Here is a 19359-nt window from a genome sequence, read left to right as displayed (position 1 = left end):
AGACCCCTTCACTTGTTCCACATCTTGTGGTAGAGACTTCATTTATAATAGATTTTGTTTGCAGTCAATCAACACACAAATTGAAATCAAGTTTCTTTAAATATGTGTCAATTTATTGAAAACGTCATTATTACATTTATGTACCATATTTATGATATGTATTCATTATTAGAGAACAGGTGTATTGTAATAAAACATGAAAAATATAGATGCATTCACATTTATTTTGCCTCTCCCCAAAAACTCTCTGGTTAGTTGTTCTATGTTAATTTATGGCTAACCAAACTCCACCCATTTATTAAAGATGCATTCTGGGATTTCTGGCCACAGATAAGGGTTGTTGGTGATCCAAAACATGTCTCTGAAAATTGAGTCCTGTGTCTTGTATGTGTAGATACTCTAAAACACTCGCTTTCAAGGTTGTTTAAGCTTCATGGGTATTTGAGGTATGATACTAATTGTATTGCAAATATGGGGGGTTTAAAACGTCGCAAATGTTGCAGAATGCATCTTTAAATAGGAATGTCAACTAATTTCTAAGATGTGAGAAAGTTTATAAATTGTTGGAAGTAATTGTTGGATGCGCGCAACTCTCACCCAGAGAAAGCAGGGTCAAGCTAGCGCGAGTGCAGCATCAGTGGGTTATATTGCTCTTGCGCCATTAGCACAATTAGATAAAACTTTGTGAATTAATGATAATGAACGATAACACAAACTTTAGGAACCCTAATCTATTGTGGTTCATTCCATATACATTTTGTGTGATAAAAGTCAGTCAAAGGATAGAAAAGTGGACCTTTTCTAAAATCCTTTAACTTTTCAAACATTTCTGTCTAAAAAAAAATTCTGTGCTTTTTCTAAATACATGTCTTTGATAGGCAACCCGATTCGATTGGTAAACGGTAAAAACTCCTGCTCTGGGAGAGTGGAGGTCTACCACAGTGGTCGCTGGGGGACAGTTTGTGACGACTCGTGGGACTTGAATGATGCCCAGGTGGTGTGTAGACAGCTGGGATGTGGGACAGCTGTGTCTGCACCAGGCCAAGCCTTCTTTGGACCGGGGAATGGGACAATATGGATGGATGATGTTAGATGCAATGGCAGAGAGCTGACTCTTACAGAGTGCCCTCACAACGGATTTGGGTCACACAACTGTAATCCTTATGAAGACGCTGGTGTTGTCTGTTCAGGTAGGTTTAATATGGATCTTTTATTTACATGAACTACTGCAATACCGAGTCCTCTGATGATTATTAATTATGTATTGATAGAACTGACATGTTTATCTTTTTAAATGAAAGTTCCAATTCTCATTTTGACTTCAAGTAATATACAGTGATGAGCCAAAACATTATGACCACTCCCAGGTGAAGCAAATAACGTTGATCATCTCCTAACAAGGGCACATTTCAAGGTCTGGGTAGATTAGATGGTAAGCGAACAATCAGTTTTCATAGTCAACTTTTTAAAGATGGAAAAGGATATAAAGACATCCAAAGACTTGCAAATTCCAGTCAGTACTGTTCAGTCACTTAGTAAGAAGTGGAAAATTCAAGGATCTCTTGATACCAAGCCAAGGTCAGGTAGACCAAGAAAGATTTCTGCCAAAACTGCCAGAAGAATTATTCGGGATACAAAGAAAAACCCACAGGTAACCTCAGGAGAAATCCAGGCTGCTCTGGGAAAAGATGGTGTGGTTGTTTCAAGGAGCACAAATGACGATACTTGAACCAAAATGAGCTGCATGTTTCGAGTTGCTAGAAAGAACCCTTTACTGCACCAGTGCCACAAAAAAGCCCGGTTACAATATGCCCGACAACACCTTGACATGCCTGACAGCTTCTGGCACACTAATTTGGAGTGATCAGACCAAAACAGAGCTTTATGGTCACAACCATATGCGCAATGTTTGGAGAAGTGTCAACAAGGCCTATAGTGAACACAATACCATCCCCACTGTGAAGCATGGTGATGGCTCATTGATGATTTGGGGGTGTGTGAGCTCTAAAGGCGCGGGGAAACTTGTGACAATTGATGGCAAGATGAATGCAGCATGTTATCAGAAAATACTGGCAGATAATTTTGCATTCTTCTGCACGAAAGCTGTGCATGGGACGCTCTTGGACTTTCAAGCACGACAGTGACCCTATGCGCAAGGCCAAGTTGACACTCCAGTGATTACAGAAGAAAAAGGTGAAGGTTCTGGAGTGGCCATCACAGTCTCCTGATCTTAATATCGTCGAGCCACTCTGGGGAGATATCAAACATGCGGTTCATACAAGACGACTAAAGACTTTGCATGACCTGGAGGCATTTTGCCAAGACGAATGGGCAGTTGTACCACCTGCAAGAATTAGGGGCCTCATAGACAACTATTACAAGAGACTGCATGCTGTCATTGATGCTAAAGGGGGGCAATACACAGTATTAAGAACTAAGGGTATTCAGACTTTTGAACAGGTGTCAGTAAAAAAAATCTTTGTTACCATGTTTTGTTTTTTGATTGGGCCATTTTGTTATTACTTACAGTTGAATATGAATCTATGGAATCTGAGCATTAACAATTACAATGTGAATGTACATTTCATTGCAGGTGAATGTGCCTAGATAATGAGAACAACAGAAACATCTCTGTTTAGATTATCTCTCTGTAGGTAGCGCTCTGATAACCCCAGGAATGTTTATATTGACCATTTGGCATGGGGGTTACTGTCTTGGAAACATGATCTTAGCTAGGTAGACTTTACTGTATACATATATCCGATTGTAAAGAGCATTACAGTGAGAAGATTTTGGACATTCATTGAAATAGGACAACTCTGCTGCATTAATCCAAAAAACACAGAATGCTTTTTTTCCCTTCATTTGTGTGGGTTCTCTGTTATTTATTCAACCACTGTACATAACTGCTTAATTCTAACATATCCCTTAAGAAATAAAAGACGTGTTTTGCCTGCTCACTTACGTTTTCTTTACAAATGGTACCTATATTCCCAATTCTCCAAGGGTATGCAAACTTTTGAGCATAACTGTAAAGGGAAATATCAATGAATATCTAAGATTTGTCAGATCACCCAACCTCTCCTATGCCTTTTCTACTTTTCAATAATGTAAGTATGTTTTTTTGCTCAAATCCTGTCTTTAGCCTCGTCAGGGGGAAATGACACCACAGCAGCACCCCCACCTATTCATACAACCACATTGACTGGTAAGTGGAACCCCCTATTCAATCATCTTAACGTTTTGGGAGAAACTCCTATATTGATAGTTATTGTATCAATGTCATTCACAAATGGCTAATAAGCTGTTAAAACGGTCAGTGGCAAAAGCCATACAGTTCATAGATGCTATTTGTGGAAACTCTCTGGTTAGTTGTTCTATGTTAATTTATGTCTAACCAAACTCCACCCATTTATTAAAGATGCATTCTGGGATTTCTGGCCACAGATAAGTGTTGCTGGTGAGCCAAAACAGGTCTCTGAAAATTGAGTCCTGTGTCTTGTATGTGTAGATACTCTAAAACACTCGCTTTCAAGGTTGTTTAAGCTTCATGGGTATTTGAGGTATGATACTAATTGTATTGCAAATATGGGTGTTTAAAACATCGCAAATGTTGCAGAATGCATCTTTAAATAGGAATGTCAACTAATTTCGAAGATTTGACAAAGTTTATAAATTGTTGGAAGTAATTGTTGGATGCGCTCTGATAACCCCAGGAATGTTTACATTGACCATTTGGCATGGGGGTTACTGTCTTGGAAACATGATCTTTGCTAGGTAGACTTCAATGTATACGTATATCCGATTGTAAAGAGCATTACAGTGAGAAGATTTTGGACATTCATTGAAATAGGACAACTCTGCTGCATTAATCCAATAAACACAGAATGCTTTTTACCCCTTGATATGTGTGGGTTCTCTGTTATTTATTCAACCACTATACATAACTGCTTAATTCTAACTTATCCCTTAAGAAATAAAAGACGTGTTTTGCCTGCTCACTTATGTTTTCTTTACAAATGGTACATATATTCCCAATTCTCCAAGGGTATGCAAACTTTTGAGCATAACTGTAAAGGGAAATATCAATGAATATCTAAGATTTGTCAGAGGTCATAAATCACCCAACCTCTCCTATACCTTTTCTACTTTTCAATAATGTGAGTATGTTTTTTTGCTCAAATCCTGTCTTTAGTCTCGTCAGGGGGCAGTGACACCACAGCAGCACCCCCACCTATTCATACAACCACATTGACTGGTAAGTGGAACCCCCTATTCAATCATCTTAACGTTTTGGGAGAAACTCTGCTGTTTTATTGTTTGTGTGAAATGTACTTCCAAATCAAACAGTTGTGTAACTAAGTGAATTTCATTAATGACGTAACAAGAAAATCCTTCTTGTTCTTCTTTACACATTTGTTTGTAATTTTGACTTCTTCGTCAGACGCCCCAGTTAGATTGGTGAATGGAAATAACTCCTGTACTGGGAGAGTGGAGGTCTACTTTGGTGGTCGCTGGGGGACAGTTTGTGACGACTCGTGGGACTTGAATGATGCCCAGGTGGTGTGTAGACAGTTAGGCTGTGGGACAGCTCTGTCTGCACCAATTCAAGCCCTATTTGGACCGGGGAATGGGACAATATGGATGGATGATGTTAGATGCACAGGCAGAGAGTCTAGTCTCACACAGTGCCCTCACAACGGGTTTGGTTCACACAACTGTGGACATAATGAAGACGCTGGTGCCGTCTGTTCAGGTAGGAGTATCATTCCTTGATGATCATTCTTATTTTGTATCACAGGTACTCAACCTTTCCTTTCCCAGTGATCCCCACCCAAGTCCTTAGATCATATGTTACAAAAAATATATTTTAAATTTACCTCAAATAGCTGTCATTTCTAGCAATATACTTCATTCTATAATTATTTAGGGCAACAGGTTTCAAATCTTATACATCTTATACGTTTTTGCCGGACAGCGTCCGGCCTAGAAGAACGAATGTCTCTTACTGACTGACTGAGAGAGTGAGTGAGTGAGTGACTGCCTGACTGACTAACTGATTGACTACTCCTTGTTAAGTAGCGTAGTGGTTAGAGCTGCAGACTACAGAACAACAGGCCCGGTGTTTGATTTCTGTCACCGTCAAAACACATTATGCATTAGGATTTGTTCAGGATAAACAAAAACTTTGCTGCCTACACGATTCTCTTGTCTTTTTCCTTTATGAAAAAGTCAGTTATCGTCACCTATATTGATAGTTATTGTATCAATGTCATTCACAAATGGCAAATAAGCTGTTAAAACGGTCAGTGGCAAAAGCCATACGGTTCATAGATGCTATCTGTGGTGGAGGTAAACTTAATAAGAAACCTTAGTCAGTTTAACACAATGCTTAATGATGTCTAGCGTAATATTCAAACTGTGATGTTAATGGGTCACAAAATGATCTAATGTCGAGACACTATACAGACACTAGATCAGCGTGTAGTTCTGTGGTGGTGTGGCTAAAGTACATAGCCTCTCATGTGGGGGGCCATGGTTCAAATCCAATGTGGGCAACAACATTCATCACTTTCAATTGCGGGCCAGTTGAGTCAGGCGTGCCTGGATGCTTTTCTAGTTTTTAAAGAACACAAGCCCCCTTTCAAGTACCATTCACTTACACTGCCTTCAGACGTTTGTCAGACCCCTTCACTTTTTCCACATCTTGTGGTAGAGACTTCATTTATAATAGATTTTGTTTGCAGTCAATCAACACACAAATTGAAATCAAGTTTCTTTAAATATGTGTCAATTTATTGAAAACATCATTATTACATTTATGTACCATATTTATGATATGTATTCATTATTAGAGAACAGGTGTATTGTAATAAAACATGAAAAATATAGATGCATTCACATTTATTTTGCTTCTGCCCAGAAACTCTTTGCCTCTGTAGATACTCTAAAACACTCGCTTTCAAGGTTGTTTAAGCTTCATGGGTATTTGAGGTATGATACTAATTGTCTTGCAAATATGGGGGGTTTAAAACATCGCAAATGTTGCAGAATGCATCTTTAAATAGGAATGTCAACTAATTTCTAAGATGTGAGAAAGTTTGTAAATTGTTGGAAGTAATTGTTGGATGCGCGCAACTCTCACCCAGAGAAAGCAGGGTCAAGCTAGCGCGAGTGCAGCATCAGTGGGTTATATTGCTCTTGCGCCATTAGCACAATTAGATAAAACTTTGTGAATTAATGATAATGAACGATAACACAAACTTTAGGAACCCTAATCTATTGTGGTTCATTCCATATACATTTTGTGTGATAAAAGTCAGTCAAAGGATAGAAAAGTGGACCTTTTCTAAAATCCTTTAACTTTTCAAACATTTCTGTCTAAAAAAAAATTCTGTGCTTTTTCTAAATACATGTCTTTGATAGGCAACCCGATTCGATTGGTAAACGGTAAAAACTCCTGCTCTGGGAGAGTGGAGGTCTACCACAGTGGTCGCTGGGGGACAGTTTGTGACGACTCGTGGGACTTGAATGATGCCCAGGTGGTGTGTAGACAGCTGGGCTGTGGGACAGCTCTGTCTGCACCAGGCCAAGCCTTCTTTGGACCGGGGAATGGGACAATATGGATGGATGATGTTAGATGCAATGGCAGAGAGCTGACACTTACAGAGTGCCCTCACAACGGATTTGGGTCACACAACTGTAATCCTTATGAAGACGCTGGTGTTGTCTGTTCAGGTAGGTTTAATATGGATCTTTTATTTACATGAACTACTGCAATACCGAGTCCTCTGATGATTATGAATTATGTATTGATAGAACTGACATGTTTATCTTTTTAAATGAAAGTTCCAATTCTCATTTTGACTTCAAGTAATATACAGTGATGAGCCAAAACATTATGACCACTCACAGGTGAAGTGAATAACGTTGGTCATCTCCTAACAAGGGCACATTTCAAGGTCTGGGTAGATTAGATGGTAAGTGAACAATCAGTTTTCATAGTCAACGTGTTGGATGCAGGAGAAATGGACAGGCGTAAAGACCTGAGTGACTTTGACAAGGGCCAATTTGTTATGGCCAGACCACTGGGTCTGTCCATCTCTGAAACAGCAAGGCTAGTGGGGTGCTCCCAGTCAGCAGTGGCCAGTACATACCAACAGCTGTCCGAGGAGGGACAAACCACAAACATTGTGTTGAGTGCCCAAGGCTCATCGATGCATGAAGACATTTCTGTCTGGTCCAAACCCACAGAAGGTCTACTGAGACACAAGTAACAGAAGATTTAAATGATGGTTATTGGCGGAATGTGTCACACACAAGGTCGTAAATCTGATCTAACAGTAGGGGGGGACAATAAACATAAAATTTCTGAAGAGCAATTTTTGAAGAGGACACAAATAATACAGCCACAATTATACTTGTAGAGGACGTGTGTACACAGAGGAAAGCCTTAATACTATCATTAGTGTAGGCCAGCATGGAGACTGTACCATTATCCTTCTTTTCAGTGTTTCTCTTGATTCAATGAAAAAGCTGACTAAATTTACCATATGACAACTTACTGTACTTACTTTGCGTTTTGGTGTACTGAAAAAGGATCTTATGTCCGTTTTCTTTACTCTATCATTTTATCTGGGCAGCAACACAAATCTTTAACGTCAGATGTCTAAGTATAGGCCTCAATTAGGTTCATAGGTTCACCACGCGGTCATATTATAATTATAAAATAATCTTGCGTCCTCAACATAAATATTAGGTTTTGTCTGGGACAGAGAATATATATTTAACAGCTGCAAACCCACTGTTCAGCCACTTAACATCATATTGAGCAAAACACAACCTGTAGATCTTCAATATTAACCCTAATATCAGTTCACAGATAACGTTAGGCTTATCGCCGTGGTAACATTAGTTACAGGTGCATTTCTTTCCAACAAGCTATTAAACAAGCTAGGTAACGTTACATTATATTAAACTAAACATAGCAAACTTTTATGTCATGACTAATTTATTAATTATTCAGCATCATTTCTATTTGAGAATAGAAAAACTTAATCCGATGTTTAATGTGAATAAAATAGCCTTGAACCGCCTACTTACTACATTCCACAACTAGCGTTACTGTAGCGAATCCAACTACCAGTATGTTGTTCTCTCGCCCATGCTCTCGCCAGTGTTGCCAACTCCTCAGTAAGGAAAGTCGCTATTGGCTGTCCTAAAAGTCGCTAGAAGTCGCTAAATGTCATCATCGCCTAATTTGCATAATTTTCCATCAGCATCATGAGTGGATTTTTTTTTTCTTTTTTAACATACAAAACTCTCGTTGGGGAAAATAATATACATGCGTATTTACAAATGTTGTCCGTGTACAAGAAATAATCACCTGAGCAAAAAACAGAACAAATAAAAAAGGGGGCGCTATTTAAGTCAAAATTAAAAGGATAGAAAAAAAAGAAACATTTAGAGCGACACACAAGGGGAGATATCATCATGGTCATGGATTAAGAGAACTGCACCAATTGCACGTGATGGACGCTGCCTGTAGGAGAGGAATAACGTCGTAGGAGAGAAAAAAAGTGAGTAAAAACACCCTAAATATGTTTAGAACTACAAATTAACTTTCTTCTGTCGATTCTTTTTTTTTTTTTTAAACCAACCCTCCTCCTTTATCAAATATATTTAAGTATATATCATTATGTTATTTACAATACACAGCATTGTTTTTAAGGATATTTTTAGGGGGGGGGGACAACCCTTAGATGGGGGGGGTCCTGACCCCCCCGACCCCCCTGGGATTTCCGCCCTTGGTCACACAACGTATAGCACCCTGCTGCATATGGGGCTGCAGACCAGTGAGAGTGCCCATGATGACCCCTGTCCACCGTCAGAAGTGTCTATAATGGTCAGACCAGCGTCAGAAATGGAGCAGTGGAAGGAGGTCACCTGGTCCGATGTGTTCTGCTTTCTTTTACGTCACTTTACGAAGTTTGTCAGACCACCCAGCCTCAAGATGGGGAGGGGGGACACTTTAGGCAGGCATGAAAATGAGCTTGCTGAAATTCAAACCCCCCTTACAGTGTGCTCACTTTGGTCAGAGCAAAATCCATTTTGTTGCACACACTACCTACCTATTTAAATTACAATATATGTGTTTTGCTGGGTCTCAGGGGGGTTGGCTATACAGTGGGGAGAACAAGTATTTGATACACTGCTGATTTTGCAGGTTTTCCCACTTACAAAACATGTAGAGGTCTGTACGTTTTTTTTGCATAGTCAGTGTTTCAAGTTATTCTTTCTCTTCCCCACTTATGCTCCCTATTCTTCTAAGGCTCAGAGTATCCTACCCCAGAGCTGGTGTGTGGGCAGAGCTTTCTAAAGTTTGGTATTAGCCAGGCTCAACTGGAAGCTGAAGGTCTGAACGCATCTTCTGCTCACCTGGCTGATCGACGTTGCTCTAATAGCTGGTTGGCCAGCGGCACATTATGGTTCCAGGTGACACGCAGGGAAGGCGACTGTGGGAACACACTGAGAGTGAGTACACCAATGTCTTGTTAACAGTACCATTATGAATGGTTATCTACTGCCCCAATTCTTGAAAAGGAAAATAAGCTGGAAATAGCACTTTTAAGAGACGTTGTTTCTCCATTCTTTAGCCTAGCATTTGTTACTGCATAAGTGAAGTTTTGATTAAACTAAAGGTTATGTCTGCCTTTAAAGAAACTGAGGAGCTAGGACAAACTAAGAGCTTGGGCAAACTAAGGAAATGTATTAATGCATTATCTCCCCGTGTTATTCACTTGCACAGTATAAGTTCCACTTAAGGGATAGTTCGGCCAAAATTACCTGAGTTATTCCTGAAGGCACGTAGAGTCTTTTTAAAACAATCCATTATTCAGCTATGTCCCAGTCTGTAATTAGCATTATTAGCATTATACAAATTAATGAATGGAAATACAGCAAAACAGCTCTGGTATAGTGGGACACACCATTTCCATTCATGAATTTGGACAATGCTAATAATGCTCATTTCAGATGGGGACAGAGCTGATTAATGCATCATTAAAAAACAGTTCAGGAACAACTCAGGGTAAGTGGACTTTTACCCAAATATGAATTTTAGCCAAACTATCTCTTTAACCTACTAGATGACATGTTTGAATCAGAGCATTTGTTGCTGTGTTTTTTTTTATCAGGCTACACTTCATGCTCTCTTTCTAGAGTCGAAAACTTGAAGTTTTCTCAAGGTTTGCTTTAACAGAGCTGGCTAGGTAACTAATGCAGTTTTCTGCAAGACCCTTCAGATCAGGCCAGGTCCAATAGCCTCCACTAAGCCTCAGAGATTATTCTGGTCAGGTGTGTTAAATTAGGCCCTTACCCTTTCCGGACCTCCATGCCAGCAGATGTAGCCAGCGAGTAGAAACACATGCAGTAGCCATCACACACTCTCCCTTTAGATTGTTATGCAATGAAAAATAGCCTTTTAAGGTTGTCAAAGTGATTCCTGCCTAGGCACACATTTAAACAGTATTTCATATTCTACCTTTTGTTCATGTCATCCCAACGGTCGTCCCCTCTTGGTCCCTTTTCCAGACGAACAGCACCCATGCCATTTACTCCAACAGTTTGTTTGTGTACCGTGTGCACAGCGTTCCCTTCACCCCACCCGTGAGTCTTCCCTTCTCTTGTGCCTATCCACTGGACACGGAGAGCAGCCTGGATGTGGCCATTGCACCCTACCTACCGTGAGTCCCCAACACAGAGTACCATACCCACAGCACAACATGATACAGTGCCTTGTACATTTTAGTCCCGTCCCATCTGTCTTAATTCAACGAGCTACCAGAAAGTCCTGAAATATTCTAATAATGACATTTGTGTTTTTCTATTGGCACCAGGGTGGGAGGAGTTTCAGGTGTTGGCTCTAAGCCCAACGCGTCCATGTCTCTGTACCGCTACTCCAACTACACACAGCCTTACCCCGGGGGTCTGACCGTCCGTCTGCCACTGGGCTCCGCCCTATATGTGGGCGTGTCAGTCCAGGAGATGGAGAGCCAGCGATTTGTGGTTGTCCTGGTCGACTGCTACGCCACTCACTCCCCGAACCTGGAGGGCAGTGTGAAATATTTTTTCATTCGGAACAAGTGTGTACGCTTCTTCGCCGTTTCAATCCGTCATCCCTGACGTAACACGAAAAATATTTTTTTGACAGTGATGGCACGGCTGAGTCTGTGACTGGTTATATGTTTGTGTGTTTTTGCATGTCGACTTGTGTGTGTGCTAGATCGTAGTGCAAAAGCCTGTTTCTGCATAGTGATGCCGCTTGATGTACAAGTACGAACCCAATCCATTTTCCAAACGCTGTTTCAAGTACTAAGCAGCGAAGCATCTAGTCCCGTTCTTGGTTTTATGTTAGCTATGCTGCTGTGTGTTTTGTGGCTTTGTATGAGGTGAACCCTGTTCCTCCCTCCGCGTTCCCCCAGATGTCCTGTTGATCCTACCCAGGTGAGTGTGGAAGAGAATGGCTCGTCACTCAGGGCTCGCTTCTCCACAGAGCTGGTCCTGTACCAGGGATCCTATCGGGACGTCTACCTGCACTGCAGCCTCAGCCTGTGTGACTGGAGGAGCTCCCGCTGCTCTCCGGTGAGTCCTGGGCTCAAACTCACCATCCGACTGGGAGTGCTTAGTTTGGCCTTTTAGACAATGAATACCAGGTGATACCTGATCCCATATCAGCACTTGAGATGCTTTGTAGATACCCGCCCTGAAATCTTCACCAGGAGAGTGTCTGAGTATTATAGGTATATACAGATTTGTCATAATGTGAAAATAGTGACACATGAATGCAAGAGTTTATAATTTGATTTCAAATAAATTCTGGGTTTGTATGATCTGACGGATTTGTGGGTCTCCTTCCTCTCTACAGTTGTGTTCCAGTAGGACACCCCGTTCTGTCTCTAGTCCCCACACCTATTCTGTCACCGTTGGGCCAATCACCTGTAAGTATTAAGCCTCAGACAACATTCATGATGAGATAGGGGACAAACACATGTAAAACAATAACTATTTCTCTCTGTTTGAAGGGGTTGATTCCACTGAACCTTCAGAAGTACCAAACTAACCACAGCGAGCTGTTGGAACAGATGATCCTGTCATGATACTTTTTATTCCCTTTCTTAATGTATTTCACTAAATGTTTTGTTGTTGCGAATAAATATCAAGATCCACAACATTAAGGATACCTACATTTAGGTATCCCCTTGATCTACAGACTTATAAGGTACAGCTAGGTTTTATAATTACTCTAGTTTTTTTCCTTTGATGGGGATTTGCTTGTTCCTTAATATTTGAGATGTTTGACTACAGTATATTGATTTATAGATGACACTTTTTTGTGATTTTAAGGTGGATGATTTATTGTAAATTATTTTTATGTAATTGAACTTTTAAGAAAATTTTAAGAAAATGATTGAGAAAAATGTGTACCACACTTGAGTTAAGTTTGTTACATGAGCTCTAAAAGATTATACAATAATAATAATTTAATGAATGCTTGTATAAATGGGGTGTATCACAGCTAATAAATGAGGTTAAGCTATTATTTGTGTGATCTCAATAAATGTTTTAGGTCTAGGTTCTTAAAATATGTATTTGTATTTAATTGTGCCATTCCGTTTCAATGTCCAGGATAATCAGGTGTATGACACAGATCCATAAATAATGAGTTTGTTTAGTTATAGTTGTAACACAAGGATTCTAATCTGGGTTGTCAATTAGTCCAGGGAACAATGGAGTCTGGTGCAGATGGATATCCCTGTCCATGTTTGGGTCGTTTGTAACTGAATATGTCTGCTTTGCCTGGTGGTACTCTGGTGACTGAGGATGCTTGTAAGCTCAACGGTTAGAATTCCCATTAGCACAGTAAATTGGAACTCCTTTCTCACAGTCCGGTAGCTGTTGCTTGATAAGGGTCAAATTAAAATACAAAACAGAAAACAACTTGACACCAGAACTCATTCCGTTCCACACAGGGCGAAGAAATGTTATGGTGAAGATGGGTTATAAACTCCAGATTGGCTGGTAGTAGCAGAGTCAAGACAGCAGGTGGCAGTACCCACCTCTGTAATACTCTTCAGTGTTCACTCTGGGGTTTAAAGTGAATTCAGAGAAGAGTTGACTACAGTCTCTGCCTAGGAGGAATCCAAAATCAGTTCATATGGTTTGGGATGGGTTGGATTGCAGATTGAAGGAAAAGCAACCAACAAGTGCTCAGCACCACCTTGCTGTATGAAGCTGGTTGAGAGAATGCCAAGAATGCAAAGCTGTAATCACGGCAAAGTGTGTCAACTTTCAAGAGCCTACAAAATTAAATGTATTTTGATCTGTTTAACACTTTTTTAACACACTTCATAGTTTTGATGTCTTCACTACTACTCTATAACGTGGAAAATAGTAAAAAAAAAAAATGAGTAGGTGTTTTGAACTTCTGATTGGCACTGTAACTTTGTGACTTATTTGGGGCATGCTGAAGTAATGCTTAATTTAGTATGTTATCTTCTTAATTCTAGCTGGCTATTATAGACAGGCACTTTCAACACCATACTGCAGTAAAAGTATCTGCCTGCACTTACTGTAAGGTAACCACCTGACTGATTGACATCAACAGAGAGGTGACAAATTAAAGGAAAACCAACGTAAAGTTTCTCTGTAAATTGTTGGGCCACCATAAACAACTAGAACAGTTTCAATGTGCTTTGGCATACAGTGCCATAAAAAAGAATTTGCGCCCTTCCTAATTTCCTCTATCACTATATATTTGTCACACTGAATGTTTTCAGATCTTCATACAAAATGTAATAAGACGAACAGAACCCAAGAAAACACTAACTATAGCATTTTATAAATGTAACGTATTATAATTGTATTTAAAGAAAACAATTATTCAACACCAACTTGCCCTGTGTGAAAAAGTGAAGGCACCTCGGAACTTACTAATTGCTTGAGACACCTTTAGCGGCAACAACTGCAACCAAATGCTTTCTATAATTTGAGATCAGTTTTTCACATGGCTGTGGAGGAATCTTGGCCCAGTATTTGTAGAATTACTGTAATTCAGCGGCACTGGAGAGTTTTCAAGCATGAACTGCTCCTTTAAGGTCCTGCCACAGTACCTCAAGTGGTTCAGGACTTTGACAAGGACACTCAAACCTTCATTCTGTTTCTTTTGTTGGATTTACACTTGTGTTCAGGATCGTTGCCCTGCAACATAATTCAATTAAGTTGCAGCTCCAGATCATGCACTGATAATCGTATATAATTATTTTTGGTAGAAAGCAGAATTCATAAGGGTGGCATGAGGGCCAGACCTCCTCTAGTGGGACCTGTGCTCACAGCCTAGCCCCGTGCAGCTCGATTGAACTTCGCCAGAGAAAACCAAAATTGGCAGGTCCCCCGTTGGCACACAGTTCTCTTCCCAGATGAGAGCAGGTTCACACTGAGCACATGTGACTGCCTTGAATGAGTTAGGGAGCAATAAGGTATATCTGCAGACCGCAAGTCAGGGGCATTATTTAATATGGGGGTTCCTGAATATTAAATCACGGCCACTGAATATTAAGTTACGCCCACTAATATTTGTCCATTGGTCAGTTTGAGGACATCTTGGTTTGACACACGGTTCGACATTAGGTACAGGTATGACGTCATTACGTTGAGTGTGCTAATGGAGGAAGAAGAGTTAACAAACGTTACAACTTTATCTCATGTGATTTCATTCAATATCTCTTGTCAAGATATAACACTAGGTTCAAGTGGTTCAATCATTGATATAGAAAACAAAAGTGTATTTGCTTTGACTACATGTTAAAAACCGCTCTAGTCTGATTATGCTTGTACCAATTAGGTAAAATTAAATGGTATTTTCAAATACAAATCATTGTAATGGTTTCTCGTTCCTTTGACTTTCACTGTTCAATTTAATAGCAATTTTCTAGAAACTTGAAACTGGAAGTGTTGAATTCTCTATAGCCTATTGAACTAAGGTGTCAAGTTTCAATTAGCATCACGTAGAGGTCAGGTCAGCATCTGTTTACAGAAATCAAAATGTTTTACGCGGTTATGGACTTAAAACATTGTTGGGAGGAATATAAGTGTTACATTGATTATCTGAGGTCTAATTTAACCCTTATCATAAAAGTTGATTCAATAACATAAATTACAAGTAGAACAGGTCCAAAATAGCACAATAGACATTACTGAAAGTCTATTAATGTAATCCAAAATCATGAAGTTAATGGCATAATCTAAAAATACAAAATTAAATGATACGCCAGTTAGATAATTAAACATTTAATCACGCGATCAAATATTCAAAAAATTACATTCCAACACGCAGCCTGCCCTGTCGATAGCTACCTTTAAACGTAGCTATAAGGGAAGTCGTGTTTTCTGTTTTCAAGCTATTCAAATCTCAGATTCAAAGAATTTAGTAGATAAGCGATCTAGTGAACACTTCAACTATCCCTAAATATATAGCTAGAGTTTGTCATATCGAAGCACTTACCGAAATCTTCGTCATTGACCCTGTAATACTTCCTTCATAAACGCATGGACAAAATCCTTCAATGGGCGTAACTTAATATTAAGGAACCCCCATATTTAGTTATGCCCCTGACTTGCGGTCTGCAGATATACCCTCCTCGTCTGGAGACGCCATGGTGACCGTTATGCTGCCTGCAACATCATCCAGCATGACTGGTTTGGGGGACTTTTATTTCATAATGACACTTTTATTTCATAATGACACATTTATTTCATAATGAAACGTTTCCATTTGGTATATTCATATGAATGGGGCGTGGTTATCTCACAGTTTCGGACCAAACCAACAGCAGCACTGATCACTGAATTTCAATATACGAGAAGGGAGCGAACATTTCTGGCGGATGGAAAGGACAGTAGGCTACAAAAGAAAACATCATTGTTGTTCTTTGTTGAGATGCGTGCGATATCTGATTACCAGTCGACGGGACGGTGACGCCGTATGGACTCATCCAGGACAGCCTGGCTTGCACATACATATGATTCAGGTAATAGCTTAAGTCAAGTTGCTTTGTAAAGTGAACATAAATACTTTTGTTTTATATGTATGTTAGTTATCTAGTTTTTTGCTGTACGTATACCAAATTAACATGAAGAATTGGATGGACACGAGTGACAGCGAAATGTTAGATACAGTAGCTAGCTACCATCCTAATGTAGCTACAGTACTACTTGTGTGTGTGTTGTTAGCAATTGTTTTTGCTAAATAACAGTACAGTAACCTCATGTTTGCTAAGTTAGTCTCATACTTAATCGTTAGTAATAACATGCTACCAGTAACGTGTATCTTGTTAGTTAATCAAGGTATGTATTAAATTCAATCCAAACAGTAGTTGCTTCAGATACTGATATAACCTAAATTGACTAATTTGCCCTCAATCTTTGTAAGCCAATTGCTTGAATACGTTCTAGTTTACAGATTATCCTGTTTTCTATGTTCACCACTAGGATATAGATGTACCAGGATTAAGTACGGGCCTGGGATGGGAGACTACAAGGTTGGGCCTGGGGTCGGAAACTACAAGGTCGGGCCTGGGGTCGGAAACTACAAGGTCGGGCCTGGGGTCGGAAACTACAAGGTCGGGCCTGGGGTCGGAGACTACAAGGTCGGGCCTGGGGTCGGAACTCTACATGTTGCTTAAGTGTTCTGCACAGGGTGCTGTGATTTGGATTGAGTGTTAAATGGGTGTCCAGACTGTTTGTGGTCTGGACGCTCTCCTGATCTGGAGCATCTTACGATTAAATGTGGCCCTTACTATCACTCCCGGGAGTTTACATCAGTCATTTTAACAGCTGTGTACACCACCCCCCCCCCCCAAGCCAACGCTGGGGCTGCGCTCCATAAACGTTTTGAGTTATCGATAGGCTTGAATATTTACACCCGGAAGCTGCCTTTATTGTTACGGGTGATTTTAATGGCGCCGATCTGAGAAAAGTCCTACTACCGAAAACATATCAACCTCCCGACACGTGGGAAAAACACTCTTGACAATGTCTATGCTCCATTTCATCATGGAAATAAGGCCCTCACCCGTCCTGCTTTCGGCAAATCAGACCATGCGTCAATACTGTTGCTCCCTGCTTACAGGCAGAGGCTAAAACAAGAGAAGCCAGTGACGAGGTCCACCAGGGCTCCAATACCAGGAACATGTGGAGTGGTCTGAGAACCATCACTGACTATAAAGGCTATTCAGGCAGTGTGGGGGAAGTGCCAGCTTCTCTCCCAGAGGAACTGAACTCTTTCTACGCTCGCTTTGAGAACATCATTCCTGGCATGGACACTCAAATGGACCAGGATGGCTGCCCTTTACAAATGACCAGGTCAGACGTCTGTAAAGCCCTAAAAAGGATTAACACCTGCAAGGCTCCTGGACCAGACAACATCTCAGGCCGTGTTCTCAAGGTCTGTGCTGACCAACTGGCTGATGTCTTTACTGATATCTTCAACCTATCGCTACGTCAGTCAGTGGTCCCCACCTGCTTCAAAAAGTCCATCATTGTTCCTGTGCCAAAAAAGTGAAAAAGTAATCTGCATGAATGACTACAGCCCTGTAGCACTCACACCAATCATCTTGAAGTGCATTGAGTGGATAGTTAAAAATCACATCAGACTCCATGCCTGTAACACTTGACCCTCTGCAGTTTGCCTATAGACATAACAGATCTACAGAGGATGCCATTGCTCTGACCCTCCACTCACCACTCTCTTCTGGACAAGAGGAACACATATGTGAGAATGCTGTTCATTGACTACAGCTCAGCCTTCAACACCATTGTGCCCCACAAGCTAGCGGTGAAGCTCAGGGATCTGGGTCTCAACCCCTCTATGTGCAGATGAATCCTGAACTTCCTGACGGGCAGACACCAGGTAGTGCAGATGGGCAACACCACCTCACTGACTCTCAGTACTGGCTCCCCCCAGGGCTGTGTGCTATGCCTACTCCTGTACTCTCTCTTCACCCACGACTGCCTGGCAACCCACGTCTCCAACACCATCGTTATGTTTGCTGACGAAACCACTATCATAGGCCTGATCTCTGACAACGACGAGTCAGCCTATAGAGACGAGGTAAGGTCACTGACTTCGTGGTGTCAGGATAACCTCCTGCTTAATATCAGCAAAACGAAGGAGATGATTGTTGATCACAGGAAGCAGCGGCGGGGAGACCCGCCCCCATATACATCAATGGGTCTGCAACTGTGCACCAATCATTTTTGTGTATATGCACTTTGTGACAACTACCAATGCAAAAAGAGTTCTATAAAATGAATCTGATGAACAGATAACACCAGTGGGTGAGTGGAACAGCTTATAACCCACCCAATATACGTTCTGTTTTCCAGTAATAAATCCTCTTGCTCTGATTTGTACTGAACACTGATACAACCTTACAACATGAATATTTACACATGACAAAGGAAAACCACTATATAATACACACAGACACTACAGCAAAATCAGTGTTCAATTTGAAATGAGTGCTGACAATCTTTCAAGCAGTAGATAAACACAAATTACCAGGAATGCATTGGGTGGACAGCCTGGTAGAATGTCTGATGAAATTGTAATATGTTTTATGGTCTAGTCCAGTTGGTTTATATATGACAATCACACGAGTGCCTGAACCTGTATAGCACATACTCATTTTGGGGTCATGATTTTTCCTTCAAATCTAACATCAGCAACATTGTCAGACTGTAGCAGAACAATTAAAACTCCCCAGTATGAATCCTGCTTTGGTCTATGAATCTATGAATCTATGAAAACACTAATACTTTGTGTGAAATTGTTATTTACATTAGTGATTAAATGAATATCTTAATGTTGTTTACTCTATATAATCTGAGTTGTAGTATAGAATTATAAACTGGGTTGTTCGAACACTAAATGTTGATTAGCTATAAGAGCTGGTCCAATTAAGTAACAGGTTTATAATAGTGGTAACACAGGACATTTCAGGTGTATGGCTGATATACAATGTAAAGAACTGTATCCAGGCATTCTGTGTCACATTGTGCCTAAAAACAGACCTTAGTTGTCCTATATTAGTCATATACTACACCCCTTCCTGCCTAATTGCTGAAATATCTTACATTACCATTTATTATTCAGAGACAATGTAAGTATGAATATTGAAGAATGACTGACAAAAAAGGGATTTCAAATAATTGTATTAAATATGGAAACACATTAAGTGCATGTCAAACACACATACAGACCATAAAGCCCATGATAATGACTGAGTCTGTAGATGTCAA

The 19359-nt window shown here is 40.4% G+C and overlaps 1 protein-coding gene across 6 annotated transcripts in view; it reads left to right on the top strand.

Moving 5' to 3' along the window:
- Nucleotides 1-12599, top strand: part of LOC105007709 (deleted in malignant brain tumors 1 protein) — a 32363-nt gene extending 19764 nt beyond the window's left edge. For 4 of the 6 annotated variants that reach the window (XM_034295174.1, XM_034295172.1, XM_034295173.1 and 1 more), the window contains 11 exons: nt 879-1190; nt 3146-3208; nt 4196-4258; nt 4445-4756; nt 6427-6738; nt 9332-9534; nt 10594-10745; nt 10899-11144; nt 11484-11643; nt 11927-11999; nt 12084-12599. In XM_034295174.1, coding sequence (XP_034151065.1) covers nt 879-1190; nt 3146-3208; nt 4196-4258; nt 4445-4756; nt 6427-6738; nt 9332-9534; nt 10594-10745; nt 10899-11144; nt 11484-11643; nt 11927-11999; nt 12084-12121 — 1934 coding nt within the window. In that variant the 3' untranslated portion in view covers nt 12122-12599. The remainder of the gene's footprint in view (nt 1-878; nt 1191-3145; nt 3209-4195; nt 4259-4444; nt 4757-6426; nt 6739-9331; nt 9535-10593; nt 10746-10898; nt 11145-11483; nt 11644-11926; nt 12000-12083) is intronic. The other 2 variants (XM_034295170.1, XM_034295171.1) reach the window with 2 other exon arrangements.
- The last annotated feature ends 6760 nt before the right edge of the window (nt 12600-19359 follow it).

The sequence above is a fragment of the Esox lucius genome, chromosome 11, assembly GCF_011004845.1.
Source record: "Esox lucius isolate fEsoLuc1 chromosome 11, fEsoLuc1.pri, whole genome shotgun sequence".
Classification (NCBI taxonomy): domain Eukaryota; kingdom Metazoa; phylum Chordata; class Actinopteri; order Esociformes; family Esocidae; genus Esox; species Esox lucius.
The sequence above is the reverse complement of the archived record's forward strand: the minus strand, read 5'-3'. Positions and strand labels throughout refer to the sequence as shown.